Genomic DNA, 13282 nt, shown 5'->3' on the forward strand with positions numbered 1-13282 from the left:
ACTCAATAATAAAATACTATATTTTGAAATAGTTGTGGGGATCATAATAATTTCGTGTTGCTTAAAGAAAAAATGGATATTTTATTGTTTTATTAAGTTACATTAAATATCCTTCATTCCCTCATCATCTTTTCTTTTTGCTTTTGAAGCTTTTTCTTACTGAGCTTCTTTTGGGTGGGCTCATCTTCTGCAGCTTTGGCAACCACATCTTCTTTTTCGGTTAAAATAACCTCAATGTGACATGGCGAACTCATGTAAGCTAAAAACAAAGTAACCACATTAAAAAGTTTGATCATTATTATTATTTTCAATTTAAAATAAATATATCAACTTACGATTGATGCGACCATGGGCACGGTATGTTCTGCGACGAAGAGCAGGTGCTTGGTTGACCTGAATATGCTCAATGACTAGCTTATCTACTTCTAGTCCTTTTAAATCAGCATTCGACTCAGCGTTTCTGAGTAGTTGCAGCAAAAACTCTGCTGATTTTTTTGGCCAACGTCCTAAAATAAAGAAGTTCACATTAAGAACATTGTAACTTGAGAGGCGAATTAAATTAAACTTATTGGGATAATATGAATTGATACCTTGTGTTGTGCCAAATTGTTTGGCTTGAGCGCAACGGCCTACACCACCATTGAAACGCCTGAAAGGTACGCATTCTTTGAATGCAATGACATTCTTTAGATATCGCTGTGCCCTTCTCAATGGCATCCCTTTAAGAGCCCGGGATGTTTCGTGGGTATTCTGCACAATAAATGAAATTAGTGATTTTGCTATACAATTATTGCTATTCATGAAAATTTTAAAGCGCTCTTGCAATCATTTAAAAAAATTCATTTCTACTGAGATTCAAGGATTTTCCAAGTTTAGGTTTATCAAAAGTACAAAGTTATGTCTTAAATAGTAACATTTTGAAAAAATGGAAGTTCCATTTACTACAGCATTTATAATTTATGAGTGAAAACATAATTTTTTATCATAATAGGTTATACTGGATGAACACGTTGTTGCGTTATACGAGAGGAAACCATAACCAAAAAATGAATAAAATTATTGCATTTATATTACCTTGAAGTGTACCCTGAGATTGGAGCCTCGTGCTTGGCACGACTTGGCGTGGTTGGAAGGTTGATGGGAATAGCGACCCATTATTCTGCTAATTTAAACAATTAAAAATACAATTATAAGTCTTTGGGAAATACACAAGCTGGCTTGGTCGTCACAGATTTCAAGTGAGTAAAGAGTCGACAAAAAAAATGATGGTCAAATCTTATATATAAACGTCTTACTCTTTACCGGGTTGTAAAATTTGACTGAAATATTTATTCTTGAAACAAGATGTTGTTAGATTTAATAATAATAAGCTTACCTGAAAGATACACTTGCGCTCGCCTTGCAATCGACACAAAAAAAGACAGTCTCTCTTATAACCACCACTCTTCACGGTTTGAGGTATGCTCTTCTGACCAGCCCACGCAGGCGCCAGCGTTCACAGAAGTGGCGGCAGAAACGAAAAGCAGGAATTTCAAATATATGTAGCAAAAATCTAAATTCATAAGTTTATTTACGAAAAAATATAGCAAGACTAGAATCAGCGCCGTAAAACATCGGATCCCATGCTCTCATTTAAAAACGCACGAAAATAATATGATAAAATTGAAAAATGAAAAAATGGCTTTCAAAAATAAGATTAATAATTTAGCAAATTCTCAACGTCTATATAAACTTTTAGCGATAAAATTGTTTTATTTTACAGAAGAAAAGTAGTAAACAAAATGTGCCACAATGAAAAATAATTAATTTTATTAGAATAAAGAAATGTTCATAGTTTATAAATACCATTAATTAATTATAATTAATTTTACACTTCACATATTTATTACACTTTAATAAAAGCAAACGATTAAAATAGCTGCACTATTTTATGTTTAAGTGTAATATTAATTATAATTAAATAGTGGTATTTATAAACTAATGAACAGTTCTTCATTCTAATAAAAGTAACTATTTTTCATTGTGGCGCATTTTGTTAACTACTTTTTTTCTGTAAAATACAACAATTTTATCTCTAAAAGTTGATATAGATGTTGAGAATTTGCTAAATTATTAATCTTATTTTTGAAAGCAATTTTTTCATTTTTTAATTTAATCAAATTATTTTAGTGCATTTTCAAATGAGAACATCACTATATTTTTTTTCAATAAACTTATGAATTTAAATTTTTGCTTCATTTGAAATTCCCATTTTTCGTTTCAACCACTTTTGTGAAATTGCAGAGCCACAAAGCCATACCGTTTGCGTCGCGTCACTCGGTATGGCTGCGGTAACAATTTTCAAAAAATTATAACTGTTTTATTATTTGCCTGGAAACACATTTTGCTTCCTCATAGAGGAAGCTCTGTGATAGGCTCGAAAACGAAATTTTGAACCAGACCTCGTAGGACAATTTGGTTTACATATTTGTAAACTAGATTGAATAAAAACTAGGTTCGGTAGTAAGGTAATCATAAACGAAATTCTAGAAATCTTTAAGTTTTTTAGGAGTTTCGTATGCATTAAAGAAAACGGAATTCAAAAATGAAATACGAATTTTCCCGTTAATAACCAAACCCTTTATTAATATAATTTATGAGGAAGTACTTTGCCAATGAATTGGCAGCGATTTTTATAATATTATTCGAAAGCTAATGAAATTTCCTATAACGTATATTAATTTTATTAATTTGTAAAGTGATTTGAGCTCATAGTACACGAAAAACTGCCATTTACCATAAGACCTAATGTTAAATGGCCAAAACTTTGAATCACATTATTTCCCAAGTTTGCATGGAAACCCAAAATTTTTTTTTCTTTTGTAATTACAAAACTTTTGTAATTTCATAAACTATCATCGGTTAAAATATCACTTCGATCTAAAGTTTTTTTCATTTTCGCTACAGCCTCCTTATTAACTGAGATATGTTACTAAATAAAGGAACAAATTCGATAATAGCTTTTCTTCTCTATTTGATACCAATGATAATAAGTGAACAAATTATATATAGACTTCTATATATTATGTTACATAGCTTGGTAGCGAGAAAACATTGTTTCATTTCTAAAGGTTTTAGTTGAAAAATCAAAAGTTTTGATTGATTTGAAATTTATATACAGTAAAGTTTATCATTTCGAGAAGTTTTATATAGATTTACAGCTTGCAATTGGCAATTTCTCACCAGTTTTTTGCGCGTCGTATTTTTTGTTTCGCGATTGGCAGGATATTTCGGTACAGAGTCATCTGAAATCTAAAAGTCGACATTTTCTTGAATTTTATACCCTTAGTCGACGGTACTTGGTTGTACTTGTTATGGATATGAATAATATGGGTCGAAAATTCATTTAAACTTGTGTCAAATCTTTAAATTTCATTTTTTTTCTCAATTCCTTCGTTCAATCACAAGCCAGGGCATAAATTTTAAGACAAAATGTCGACTTTTGAGATGACTTTTCACCAAAATATCTGTCTACAGCAAAAAAAGACCGCCTGAAAAAAACTGTTAAGAAATCGAAAATTTTCAATATTATATGCTGAAAATCTTTTTACAATATCGGCGTGGTATACATAGTCAAAATCACAAGTGTGCCTAGAAAAAATCTAAAAAAATTCATACACTTTTCTTTACAAATTCTAAGACTTTTTTGTACTTTTGAACTTTTTCGTATACTTATTGAGATAAGAAATTGCAAAGATTTATGGTTGGAAATTTTTTAAATTTGAATTGTTTATATCTCGTGAACAATCGATTTTAGAGCAAAACTGCAAGAGATACTTTTCTGTTTAAGATAACCCGAAAATGCTAAAATAAACATTTTGAAGCATAAGTTCAAGTATAAACATTTCTCAACAAAATGTCATGCATGGTAAATGATATCAAATTTTCGAGACAACAATTAGAATAATATAATACATCTTCTATTAGTTTTTTTATCAAAGTTTTAAATGTCAAATTTTTACTGCGATTCCAAAAACGGCTATTTCATGGCACCAATTCATTCTTAATATTGATTTTTGAAAATGAACATCTTTGATTCTGGGCGGCAATAAGGGCTGAAATTTTAACCACAAATTGATTGTGGAATAACGAATCGATGACAACTTTTTTTAGATGTTAAAAAAATGGAAAAATCGCTGTAACATCCTCAAATGATAAACTTTACATTGCATAATTTTTAAATCAATCGAAATTTTGGTTTTTTAATTATAATTTTTTTAAATGAAAATTTTTTGGCTCGTTATAAAGCGATTTTAGCCCTTCATAACTTATGATGTTATTGAGATCGTTTTTTTATGTGCAGATTAGGTTTCAATTGTGCGGCAAGTCGTAAAATTATGACTGAACTCAATCGTTACCAAGCATTATAATTGAAGGTAACATAAAAACTGCTGACATTCAATAATAATATATGTATTTACTTATTTAGTAATAGCTATGATGGAATTAGCTATGGTTTTTTTGTTAATTATTAATATTTCGTAATGTTTTCAATTTTCATTAGTCATAGAAATAAAAATAAAAAAATGAAAAGTTAACATTATATATGCTCAATTTTTTATTATAATAAAATCTTATAAATATTTTTACTGGTATAAAATCTTACTACTAAAAATATTTACACAAATTGTGAATCACGTTTCTCTATAAACTTTTCAGTTTCTTCATCATCTATGTTATCACCTGACTTTAATCTATTATTTTGAACTGGATTACGAGAATAAATAATGACAGCAAAGCTAACAATAGTTATGGCGATAGCAGTATTTAAATGTATTGGAATATCAAATAATATCCAACATAAAACAGCAGAAAAAATTAGTTCTAAGGCACTAGCAAATGTTTTTACTATTGAATTAAGATTTTTTAAAAAAAAACTGGTTATTATACCTATTGCTGCATTGTTAAACATTATTAATAAAACTTTTGGTTCCATAAAAATATGAGAACTTGCATTATCAAAAGCTTGTATCAAATTTCCCTGTATAAATAGTACTGTGATGTTGCACAAAATACTATCAACATACATGAAAACATTCTGTACAAAAATATTTACTCCAGATCCTTCACTTTTTAGTAAATACTCATTGTACACACCAGCTAAACATGAACATATTGTCTAAAAAAATTAAAAATATTAAAGTTATTAAAGTTTTTAAAATTTTTAAAATTTTTGAACTTTTCATTCTGCATTTTTACTTACTTGTATAAGAATGAATATAATATTTATATTTATATGGAATCTAGCTTTTGGTAAGGAATGGTTAGAGTCTAGATTAAGGTTCTTGATCATACACCCTATGGTTAATAAGACTAAGGATAGCCACTGTTTTCTTGATAACTGTTTTTTGAATACCAACTACAAAAAATATTTTTAAAAGTTATTACTTTTAAAAGTTATTATATATTTTTAAAGGTAATTAATGGCATATAAAAATAATTAATTAACTTTCATGTACCTGAAATATTAAACCAGTAATAACAACTCTTAATTGCAGTAGTAGATAATAAGTTGGAGGATCAAATGCAGCTAAATTTACAAAAGATAAGTTGTTATAAAGGCAATATAACGAAGATGGTACCATGTACAAGTAAAGAACTGTAATAAAAAAAAATTCATATTTATAGGATAACTTATGATTTTTCATCTTGAAAAATATTTACCTTTTTTATGTTTCACAACTTCAACAAATAAACTGCTTAATGTGTTCCTAGAATTATGTTTTAAATAAAAAATAATTGTCTTTTGAAAAAATATTGATATTTTTTGTTTCTTACTCTTTGCAATACAAAATTATTGAGCAGACTAATTTCAAGACTTCTGTCATAAGAACAACAATAACAATGTTGTAATCATATTCACCTCCTTCTTGAGACCATTTTATAATAATACCTAAAATAAAAAAAAGTGTAAATTATTTTTATACTGTTGACACGATATCTATACTTCTGCTTAACGTTACTGGCACTTAAATATTAGTATGTTGCACTACAGATTAGATAAGAAATTTTTCTTCATTTGAATTCAATCTTCAAATTCACTACAGCAAATAAAAATAAATTATTACCAGCAAAAATGGTCGTGCAATTATGCGTAATAAAGTTGACCATCAAAGCAAAACCGACTTATACAATGGAAAAATTGAAAATTACTACATAACATTCTAACCTTGGACGAAAATCGCATAAATTTGATTACCTACCTTGATTGACGAAGAGAGCTATGTAAAGAGCAAAAATAACAGCGCTACATTTGCTTGGGAATAACTGGACGAACTTGACACCTGTTCCACTCATGCTGCTGCGCTTAAAATCACCTGTCAGTAATTTTTCTTTCAATAATCATCATCTTTTATATTCTTTTCAACCCAGCCGTATAACATACGCTTGCATGCCCGGCATCACAGTCCACGGACGACTAATTCAACGCGCTCGACGCAAACATCGATTTTCCAGCGCTTGACGCGTTCTTATTATATTACTCAAAATAACATCGCGGAATACAATGCAGCAATAATATGATGATAAATGAATTATGAGGAAATTCATAGTTACAGAGAGACCGAAGCTGCGGTGAAAATGAAAATTTTCATACGCAAGTTTTCCGAGATCTTCCTCAATATTTATATGCATGAATATCAATGTTTCGTTGTTCTGTAAACTTTAGAAAAATATCAAGTAGAAATCTCAAGAAACATACTTGAATACTTTTATTTTAACCTGGGCTTCCGTATGACGTTAAATAAAAGTACATTTAAATAATTATTTTGATTAGTCTTTGAAATATATAATTTTAAACCATCATAAATATTTTCTACCAAGCTTAACAAAAAGAAAGCATTAAAAAATCAAATTATTTAAAGAAAATAACATACTTTTAAATTATTTTCTCATCAGTGTAACTGGCCAATGAAAGACTATACATACTTTTGCTTATAGCTTTTTTATAAATTTATTCAACAAATAACATGAATTTACAAGTAAAGAATAATTATAATAAAACAACATTAATCAAAAATTTATTTTCTTAGAAAGATCAGGTAAAATCTATTTATATTATTAATGAAATTCGTCTTAGAATAAATTAACTTTAAAAAATAATTGATTATTGATTAATTTTCCATTGATAAATTAATTTATTAAGTTAACACAACGCAAATGTAATTTTACAAATCAAAAATTGTTAATAAAAGTGTTTTATAAAGTAAAGTTCAAATAATGAACTTTTTTTTCAAAATATTATTCAGAAATTATTATTAAATGTTTATTGGACATATAATTCTTGTTGTTCATAACATTTTGAAATTGGAAGTAACTAGTGCAAGTTGATGCATTCAATTTTTATCATTTCAAAAATACTTCTCAGTCTCGTGAAGCAAAGAGATCATGAATGAAATGCACTTACATAAAAAAATTCTGATCATTTCTATTAATATTTCATTTCATATCATCAATCATTTCTATTAATATTTTGTCTTAAGCTTGATCAAATTTGTTTATATATTTTGTATTTACATTAGTTTAACAAACATTATCTTCGGATGTACTTAGTTGCTTCATGATTTGTTGAGAAATTATTCTTGTAGCTTCGCTATAATTTGATATATAAAATCTATCCATATCTGAAATAATTAGACTATCAGACTGGGTCGATCCATATTTAAACGTAATTAAATCTGGATGTTTTTTTCTGGACGTTATTCGTACAATACTGGATAAAGGACGTTTAACAATTACATGGGCTGCTCCCTTGCGACCAGGAATTTCGCGAAGTACGATTAAATGTGTATCAGTTACCAGAAGGTGACTAAAATAAAACAGTCAATGATACAGAAAATTGATTTAATTGTATAATAATCAAATGAGAGTAATTACCTTTCATAAATATATCCATTTACTTTTACTTCCATACATTTGAAGGAATGTACTAAATTTGGATCTTTTAGCCACTGCTGAAGGGAAACAACTTCAATCGCTAATTCACTGTCAGGTGTAGCTGTCAGGGTCAGATCTGTATAAAAAATTTTAGCTATTGTATAATTTATTCTTATTTATATTATTATAGCATTCTTAGTAAATTTTTAATTGCTAACCAGCATCGTGATCATCATCAATACTGAAAACTGGGTGAGTACTTCGCTCTTTTTTATTTTTTCCACCTTCTTTATCACTTTTTTTAGCGACACTATTAATGTTACTTGCAGATGGATTGACAATATAATCAAATAGTTTGCCTTTTAAGTCTTGACTTTTTGATCTTACAACTTGTCCAATTTTCCCAAATAAATCAGAATTATTTTTTGAGCGTCCTGGACTGGCTTCACCAGAAGTTTCATCAGAAAAATTGGCATTACATACAAGGCAATACTGTGAATTATGGTCTACAAGACTTGAAATTACTTCATCACCAAAATAATCATGTATTGCTAGAATTAGTAAGAAAAATAATTTTATAAATATCAAGGGAATAAGTGAACTATACAAATAAATCAAATTTACTACCTTGATAACCATTAACAACCATGCTGACATAATGAGTATGCTTTTGTAAAAATGATGCAACAACCATGTGAGTATATCTATCTTCTTCTTGTCGTCCACTGCCAAGGAAACACAAATGTTCACCACCAGCATGTGATCCAACTGCTAAAGCTTGACGTTGTGCTTGCAGTAAACCTTGTACTGCTGTTGAAAATGCAGCAGGTTCTTGTAGCATCTTAGAATTATTAAAATTAAAAAAGTAATTAGTATTTTATAAATAAAATACGTAGAAAATTTTCAAGTTACTCACTAAATTACAATCCAAATGAAAAGCTGTTGGTAAATGGCCAGCATTGTACTGCTCAGCAGGTCTACAGTCTACTAAGAAAAATCTGACAGACTCAATTAAGCTATTGGATGTAGAAGAAGGCTCTACTGAATTATCTGCTAATTCTTGGGCAGAAACTGGTAGGCATAGAGCATGAGTTATAAGTTTTTCATCACCACCTTCACCAAACATTATACTGTATAGGTCAATTTTAAAGGAAGAAGGCGTTTTCATGGCATAGAATTGAGCTAATGAGCAAAAGTCTGATACATCTTCAGCTTCCAAGGCACATGGCATAGCACATAAAGTATTCACAATGCTTTGTTTATCATCATCTTTCATACTTAAAATTTGCTCCCTGATTAAAGTTTTAATGAAATACTTTTCAGAATAAAATGGTATTCTTTTGAAGTAAAAATAAATTTACCTTGCATTTATTACCATAATAAGAGATAAAAACATCATGAAAAATGGATCTGCTTGCATAAAATATAAATCCCACATAGTGGAAATTGCAGGCAATGAACATACACCAGCAAAAAGTGTATTAATCCATCCTTTTGTATATAAATCTGGAGATACTCTTTTTGTATCCAAGAAAGAACATAGTTCAGGTTCATGGTAAAGTAGCAATAACCTCAGAACAGCACTGTGAATTTCTCCTCTAGAATAAATAGATTTTTACAAATGGTTATAATTTTCCTTTTAATAAATTTAAAATTTAAGGCATCAGAATTTTTACTTTGGAATATAAATATCTCTTATAGCTTCAAATAAATTATATGTTGCTGAGCGAGGTAATTTCAATGCAATCAATGGTCCTAGTAATTCAAGCCAACCATTTCCTTTTTCATACTTTTTACCTCTACTTTTACAATAAAAAGTTACGATGGATTCTAAGTCAGAAAGAACAGATACTTTATCTTCATCATCGTTACCAAGTTTATCTGCAAATTAATAATATAGAATGAGAAACAAAGCTAAAAAATTGTTGAAACATTTTAATAGGGCCTTATCCGGTGTAGATAAGATATTATTTTTGTAGTTTATAATGTAGATACAGTCCGTTTCAAAATTTTAAGATATAACATCATTAAAATATTTCTTCTAAAATAAAGTGCTCATAGACTAATTACAATTTTTCAAATAATCTTAATATTGTAAAATGAATATTTTTTCTGTTTACAGAGATTGTTTGGATAACGTAAAAAACTATGCAAAATTACATACTAACTAATTGTTGACAGTCTTCTCTTATGATACTTTGCTCTGGTAGGTCGTATACTTCATTGAAATGAATCATTTGATTACCACGGTCTGTAACATCCAAACATGCTTGCCATACATCTGGTCTTAATTTCGTTGGTACTGGTTGACCTTTACAAATGGCATAAATGTCAGATGCAGAAGGTACTTCTGTATCTAATAGAGCTGTTTCTAGTTCCAGTAACCTGTGGAAATTTTTTAATCAAAAGAATCTTTCTACTTCAGACAACTCATTTTGGTGTAAAAATCGAAACTAATATATATTGTCTCCAATTCAAACAATAATGAAAAAAAAAACAAGTTTAATTTATTGACGTTTGTTGCGATGAAATGTTTTACTCTGAAGTTAAATAGCACGTATTTCACTATTTACACTACGAAGCAGCACACTATTAGTAAACTATTGACGCTAATTTGTTAACTTATTTGTTAATGGAAGCAAAGTCAAAAATAAAATTCACACTTATAAACAAAACAAAAAAACAATATTTTTACCAAGTACTGTCGTTATCGTCGACAGCCATGTCGCATTCACAATAAATTTCTTAGATTTGCGATGGACCGTCAGCTGTTTGAAAATGTTCAACATTGAAGATAATCAAATAAACTGAGCGACGTCATCGTAAACCAGCCGACCGTACGTAAAATTTCTTATCTATCAAAGCCTAAATACTTCTGTTCATTCTCGAATACTTTCTTCTATCAACAGCAGTAGGAAAACAAGATGTAATATATCGCACATTACGCCGCGCCTGCTGCTATATGATGACAGCTGTACTAGTGGTAGCTGCCATTTTTTTTATCGCACTACTCGACTAGAATGAAGCGAATAACTAGAGATTTTTGAGACGAGCGACACCAGTGGGTCAGTGAGAGAACTCAAAATTTTCAATACAAAACTAATGGGGCTCAGTATAACCAATGACACAATAACAACAATAACAAAAACAACAACAACAACAACAACAACAACAACAACAAAAATAATAGTAGTAATAATAATAATAACAATACCGAGTTAAAAACAATGTTCATTTATTAAATATATATATTAAGTATTTATTTATTAGAAGGGCACACATTAAGAGTCACGCAGCTAAGATTTATGTATACAATTTGTTTTTACAGGTTTATAATAAAATTTTCTAAAGCTTTTTTCCGCAGTCATTCGTGTTTAAAACGTGTGTGACTTTGAACTAGCGCTATAAATTTGGATATCCCTCATAAAGCGATCGTAGTTTCAGTTCGCTCTTCTGATTTTTGGAGAATTCTTTCAGCTCCAGAACTACCTCGATTTCTTGAAAATCAAGAGATGTATAACTGTCGCTAGAGATTACATATAAACAATCCGAATTTTTGCGCGAATGCAGGGAAAACGCAGCTAGTATTGAATTTTTTATATATTTTACCTTATGCGACTAATGGGATTTACAACATTTTTTCTACGCTGCTTCGAGCGTTTATAATCACATATTTAAATCAAAAAGTATCGCTATTTATTTTTAATTTTTTTCAACTTCATAAGTTATTTTCCATACCTGAGTGAAAAACGGGTACACAATTAAAAGTTAGTTTTCGCGAAACCTTTAGAATTTTTTAAACAATTTTTAGTGCATCATTTTCCAAGATATAGCCGTGCTAGTTGAAATTATTACTTGATAAACTTTGAAATAAAAATTAAGTTTAAAACTTATCAAAAAATTACAAATCTGTGAAAAACAGAGACACTCGACTGATTCCTATTTAAAGAATTACAGCTTAATAAGCAGATTTTTTGTGAAAAATGAGCAAATACATTTAAAATTTCGCTATCTTGAAACTCAGAGTTAGATCGCGAAATTGAGAATAAATAAAACATTTTTAAGGACCAACATGTATAAAATGAAGACGCGAAAAAAAACTTTCATCGAATGTATAAAATAAATATTAAAAATCAAACTTTTTTATAGATATTAGTTTTTTGATATTAATTTTCTTGATATGCGCATTATGTATGCAACACGACTTCACGAGTATCACGACTCACACGACAGTCTCTATAGAGTTCAGACTCCAGAGTCTGCCCGTCAGTCCGGTCTCAGCCTTCCAGTATCACACCAGAGGATTTAGGTTATGTTAAATAATTTAAACATCTCAATCTGAACTTCAAGGTTTAATTGTGTACAAATCGTATTTCGATACTATATCGTAATCGATAATATCACTTGTATTTTTTAACATTCACTAAAATGCCATCTTGGAGTCAAATTCAATCGCAACTTCGCAATCCGAACAATCCTGTCGTTTTTTTCGACATCTCTGTAGGTTCAACCGAAATTGGTCGAATTATTTTTGAACTTTTTGAAGATGTGTGCCCAAAAACATCGGAGAACTTTCGCCAATTTTGCACAGGAGAGCATAGAAAAGATGGTGTTGCTATTGGTTACAAAGGTGCTACTTTTCATAGAGTAATCAAGGATTTCATGATCCAGAGTGGAGATTTTGTGAATGGAGATGGAACAGGAATGACAAGTATTTATGGTGGTACATTTGCCGATGAAAATTTTACATTGAAGCATGATTCAGTTGGATTACTTTCAATGGCCAATAGTGGAAAAGATACAAATGGATGTCAATTCTTCATTACTTGTGCTAAATGTAATTTTCTTGATGGAAAGCATGTTGTGTTTGGAAAGGTTATTGATGGACTGTTAGTGATAAGGAAAATTGAAAATGTCCCTACGGGTCCAAATAATAAACCCAAAATGCCAGTTACTATTTCTCAGTGTGGACAAATGTAATTTACTTGTAAACGAAAAAAGATATTCTTGATATACCTTAAATGTGATAGTGTTATATTTTTGATATCACAAAAAGTTTTATTAAAAATATCAAAATGTACAGAATGTATAATTATAAGTTTTTAATAATAAATTATTTAGACTGATATCTGCTTTCATTTATTTTTTTGTCACTACAATTATATAAAAGTATAATAAACATAATTAAATTTTCATAAAAATATTTTACAAGTATTATAATTAATAGCTTACTGATATTTTAAATACCACAATTACTAGAAAAAAAAACGAAAATTAAAACTAAAAAAAAAACTATTAAAATGAATAATATAATGAAAATTCAAGACCTATAAAATGTATTGTCAAAATATCAATGAATACAAGTAGA

General features: G+C 29.1%; 4 protein-coding genes across 5 annotated transcripts; 1 reads left to right on the top strand and 3 right to left on the bottom strand.

Annotated features, from left to right (window-relative positions):
* Nucleotides 1-61: 61 nt before the first annotated feature.
* Nucleotides 62-1476, bottom strand: LOC106650729 (60S ribosomal protein L17). 2 transcript variants are annotated; one of them, XM_014368913.2, is made up of 5 exons: nt 1376-1476; nt 1075-1162; nt 591-750; nt 336-506; nt 62-259 (listed from the first exon to the last, which is right to left on the bottom strand). In XM_014368913.2, exons 2-5 carry the CDS (start codon nt 1153-1155, stop codon nt 114-116), a joined length of 558 nt encoding a protein of 185 aa, XP_014224399.1. In that variant the 5' UTR covers nt 1156-1162; nt 1376-1476; the 3' UTR covers nt 62-113. The 2 variants fall into 2 exon arrangements, with proteins under 2 accessions (XP_014224399.1, XP_023317784.1); XM_023462016.1 differs by having other exon boundaries at nt 1075-1159; nt 1376-1475.
* A 3118-nt stretch (nt 1477-4594) lies between these two features.
* LOC106650732 (UDP-galactose transporter senju) lies at nt 4595-6521 on the bottom strand. Its single transcript, XM_014368916.2, has 6 exons — nt 6243-6521; nt 5818-5932; nt 5704-5750; nt 5499-5638; nt 5243-5398; nt 4595-5158 (listed from the first exon to the last, which is right to left on the bottom strand). The coding sequence occupies exons 1-6, from the start codon at nt 6334-6336 to the stop codon at nt 4658-4660; spliced, it is 1053 nt and encodes a 350-aa protein (XP_014224402.1). The 5' UTR covers nt 6337-6521; the 3' UTR covers nt 4595-4657.
* Nucleotides 6522-7139: 618 nt separating this feature from the next.
* On the bottom strand, nt 7140-10859 carry LOC106650727 (TBC1 domain family member 23). Its single transcript, XM_014368911.2, has 9 exons — nt 10610-10859; nt 10079-10299; nt 9591-9795; nt 9276-9512; nt 8831-9206; nt 8542-8755; nt 8133-8465; nt 7915-8050; nt 7140-7846 (listed from the first exon to the last, which is right to left on the bottom strand). Exons 1-9 carry the CDS (start codon nt 10636-10638, stop codon nt 7561-7563), a joined length of 2037 nt encoding a protein of 678 aa, XP_014224397.1. The 5' UTR covers nt 10639-10859; the 3' UTR covers nt 7140-7560.
* A 1325-nt stretch (nt 10860-12184) lies between these two features.
* On the top strand, nt 12185-13007 carry LOC106650728 (peptidyl-prolyl cis-trans isomerase H). Its single transcript, XM_014368912.2, has one exon. It carries the CDS (start codon nt 12343-12345, stop codon nt 12892-12894), a length of 552 nt encoding a protein of 183 aa, XP_014224398.1. The 5' UTR covers nt 12185-12342; the 3' UTR covers nt 12895-13007.
* Nucleotides 13008-13282: the final 275 nt, after the last annotated feature.

The sequence above is a fragment of the Trichogramma pretiosum genome, unplaced genomic scaffold (genome assembly GCF_000599845.2).
Source record: "Trichogramma pretiosum strain Unisexual culture from Peru unplaced genomic scaffold, Tpre_2.0 scaffold52, whole genome shotgun sequence".
In the NCBI taxonomy this organism is placed as follows: domain Eukaryota; kingdom Metazoa; phylum Arthropoda; class Insecta; order Hymenoptera; family Trichogrammatidae; genus Trichogramma; species Trichogramma pretiosum.